This window comes from Colobus angolensis, unplaced genomic scaffold (genome assembly GCF_000951035.1).
Source record: "Colobus angolensis palliatus isolate OR3802 unplaced genomic scaffold, Cang.pa_1.0 Scaffold196, whole genome shotgun sequence".
Lineage (NCBI taxonomy): Eukaryota > Metazoa > Chordata > Mammalia > Primates > Cercopithecidae > Colobus > Colobus angolensis.
Window position 1 is genome coordinate 7,803,041 of NW_012115110.1, and position 4,028 is coordinate 7,807,068.

General features: G+C 45.6%; 1 protein-coding gene across 1 annotated transcript in view; it reads right to left on the reverse strand.

Annotated features, from left to right (window-relative positions):
- CMBL (carboxymethylenebutenolidase homolog (Pseudomonas)) overlaps window positions 1-4,028 on the reverse strand; it is a 42,887-nt gene that overhangs the window by 6,875 nt on the left and 31,984 nt on the right. The window contains exon 5 of the mRNA XM_011940987.1: window positions 1,197-1,292. Coding sequence (XP_011796377.1) covers window positions 1,197-1,292 — 96 coding nt within the window. The remainder of the gene's footprint in view (window positions 1-1,196; window positions 1,293-4,028) is intronic.

Consider the following 4,028-nt stretch of genomic DNA (forward strand, 5'->3'; position numbering starts at 1 on the left):
AAACTTCTGACCTCAGGTGATCTGCCTGCCTCAGCCTCCCAACGTGTTGGGATTACAGGCGTGAGCCACTGCACCCGGCCTTTACTGCTAATTTTATAACTAACACAGTTCTTATATCTGGCAAAGGAGAGATTTCAGAGCAATGTAAAAATGATACATCTATTATGTGAAATCATTTGCATTAATGTATTAGTTACTAATATTATAAAATAATTTCTAAATGACTACTTTTTTTTCTTAGAGTCAGGGTCTCACTCTGTCGCCCAGCCTGGAGTGCAGTGGCACAATCGTGGCTCACTGCAACCTTCAACTCCTGTGCTGAAGCAATCTCCCTGCCTCAGGCTCCCAAATAGCTGGGACTACAGATGTGTGCCACCATCGCAGCTGATTTGCTACATTTTTGTAGAGAAGGGATCTAGCTAGACTGCCTAACCTAGTCTCAAACTCTCAGCCTCAATCAATCCTCCCACCTCAGCCTCCTGAGTCACTGGGATTACAGGCATGAGCCACCACGCCCAGCTAAATGACTGCTTTTGAACCATACTTTTCTTCTGCTTTTTCCTTATCAACTGACTGTGTTTAATAAATCCTTGTCTTTAAGGTCAAAGACTTTATGGTAATTTGTGGGTTAGCATGGAGCAGGGCAAGAGGTCCTGTTTCTCCACCAGGTAATCAGGCCATGCTGAGAATACTTTCCTCAGTCATTTCCTTAAGCATGTTTTGGGAAGGTTACGCTTCCACAGTGGAATTATATAAGTGGAATTGAATAAAACCCATCTTTAAAGTGGTAATGTTGGAAATATTTGGAGCAACAAATGCATCCTTCAAGACTTCCCACTGCCCGCAGAATGTCAAATCATGCTACTAAATATACAAATGATACCGGGCGCGGTGGCCCATGCCTATAATCCCAGCACTTTGGGAGGCCAAGGCGGGCAGATTACCTGAAGTCAGGAGTTCAAGATCAGCCTGGTCAACATGGTGAAACCCTGTCTCTACTGAAAATACAAAAATCAGCCGGGCGTGGTGGCAGGCGCCTGTAGTCCCAGCTACTCGGGAGGCTGAGGCACAAGAATGGCTTGAACCTGGAAGGCAGAGGCTGCAGTGAGTCACGATCGTGCCGCTGCACTCCAGCCTGGGCAACAGAGCAAGACCCTGTCTCAAAACAAATAAATACGAAGAGAAAAGATGCCAACTTACGTTCTCGAGTGGAATCACAATATCATTTTCAGCGAAAATGAACAAGGTGGGGTTCTTTAAATTGTAAACGCCTTCAGAATCCTTGACGATGCCTGAAAAATGAGCACAAAGGCATGATGTATAACCCCCACACTCATGCCACAGAAAACTACAGCATCTGGGTTCGATTTTTCAAAGTAAAATCTCTGCTTTGGGGCTTTATTTCCTTTTTTAATCATTCCACAGAAGTGGCCCAACTTACAAGATTAGCGTAAAAGAAGGCCGGGCACAGTGGCTCATGCCTGTAATCCCTGTACTTTGGGAGGCTGAGGCAGGTAGATGGCTTGGGTTCAGGAGTTTGAGAGCAGCCTGGGTAACATCGCAAAACCCTGTCTCTACAAAAAATACAAAAATAAGCCAGGTGTGGTGGTGCATGCCAGTAGTCTCAGCTACTTGGGGGGACTAATGTGGGCGGATCACTTGAGCCCACATTAGGAAAGTTGAGGCTGCAGTGAGCCGTGTTTGTGCCACTGCACTCCAGCTTGGGCAACAAAGTGAGACCCTGTCTTAAAAAATAATAATAAAATAAAAAAAAATAAATAAACAAATACAAAAAAACCCAAAGGTTGGGCGTGGTGGCTCAAGCCTGTAATCCCAGCACTCTGGGAGGTCAAAGAGGGTGGATCATGAGGTCAGGAGTCCGAGACCAGCCTGGCCAACATGGTGAAACCCTGTCTCTACTAAAAATACAAAAACTAGCCAGGTGGCAGGCGCCTGCAATCCCAGCTACTTGGGAGGCTGAGGTAGGAGAATTGCTTGAACCCGGGAGGCGGAGGTTGCAGTGAGCCGAGATCGCGCCACTGCACTCCAGCTCTGGGCGACCAGAGCAAGACTCCGTCTCGGAGAAAAAAAAAAGGATTATAAGAGTACAAGAGAAACTTATTTAGTCAGATCTTCCTACTCTCTACCTGCCCACTTTATGGACTAGGAATCAGGCCATTAAATAATTGAACGAGACCTCGTCTGCGTCTGCTGCTTTAGTATGGAAAGACGCCGGAGCAGCCTGAGGAATGCTCCCGCTGGGATCTACCTTCATTTACAAACAGGACCATTTTCAAAGCTTTGCTTGAGAAGTTTCTCAGGTCTACACAAGCCCCACAGGTTCTGGCTTGAATGCACTGAGTAGTTTTGTTTGTAAGAGGAGCTGTCATTTGAATGGGTATTTAGATTCGCACCAGACGACAAGTGTGGAAGTGTGAACCTGCCTGGGCCTAGCAGCTCCGTCTATAAAAATCAGGTTTTGGCTGGGCGAGGTGGATCACACCTGTAATCCCAGGAGTTTGGGAGGCCAAGGCGGGTAGATCACTTGAGGTCAGCAGTTTGAGACCAGCCTGGCCACCAATGCAAAACCCTGTCTCTACTAAAAACACAAAATTAGCTGGATATGGTAGCCCCAGCTACTCAGGAGGCTGAGGCAGAAGCATTGCTTGGACCCAGGAGGTGAAGGTTCAGTGAGCCAAGATCGTGCCACTGCACTCCAGGCTGGGTGACAGCAAGACGCTGTCTCAAAAAATAACAATAACGGTTTTCATCTTTCATCTCAGCATTTGAGATTAATTCTGAAATTAGAAGCATGCTCTGCCTGACCCAGGCTGTCTGAAAACAACCTGTGGGTGTGTCCACTTCCATGGGAAAATAAGTAAAAGATTTGCAGCAAGTTACCATTTTAAGGTAAGAAGAGGTAAATAACATAACTTTTTTTCCACTTCCTGCTGGCAGCACAGAAGAGCTAAGTAACAGAGAGAGCCTCCTTCACCTGTGACTCCTCTTTAGGAGGCAGGGAGCCACGGGAAAGGTGGCCACGCTCCCTTCCCCACTCTGGCAAAGCTACTTCTGTGGATGGGCCGCTTTTGACATCCTGAGCCTCAGCCCGGCCACGCTGGGCAGCTCACACACTGCACAACAGCGGCCAGAAGGTGGCGCCGGGGAGGCATCCGCTCCTGACCGCCTTTTGCTAAATGCGCAAAAGCATGGTCTAGACAAAGCATCTCTCAGCTCCTTTGTTCAAAGAGGCAGCTGGCCACTGACTTGAGTTTATGTCCTTTTGTGTTGCCCTAAGTCAATATTTAAAGGGTTTTTTAATGCTAAAAGTAGTTGAAAATAGCACAGTGAGGAACCATTAAGCCAAGAAAGAATCATTAGCATAACTTTATGATCCACTTCAGATGTTCCCAGGCCTAACGATGGTTCCACTTGCCATTTTTTGACTTTACAGTGGTGCACAAGTGACACCCAGTCAGTAGCAACTGTACTCCAAGTACCCAGACAACCATTCTGTTTTTCACTTTCAGTACAGAATTCAATAAACTGCAGGAGATATTCAAGACTTTACTATAAAATAGGCCCTGTGTTAGATGACTTTGCCCAACTGTAGTCAGATGCAGGTGTTTCGGGCAGGCCAGGTGAGGCTATGATGTTTGGCAGGTGAGGTGGATTAATGCATTTTCGACTTGGGATATTTTCAATTTACGATGGGTTTATCAGGACTTAGCCCCATTGTAAGTAGAGGAGCATCTGCATTATTTTTAAAGGCTATATTTCCTATGTGTCTTGTTTGTTTCTGTTTATCTATTGGTCTGAATGCTTCCATATCCTGAATTTGGCAAGCAGCTTCTATATACAGACATGATGTTATTTCATTGCTGTAATAACTTTGGTTTGTTTTGGCAAAAAATGTATAAATTGCTATTTACATTTTAGAGTGTGTTTTCCTTTGCTTTCTTTGCTTTTTTTTTTTTTTTTAAGAGACAAGGTCTCACTCCCTGTCACCCAGGTTGGAGTACAATGGT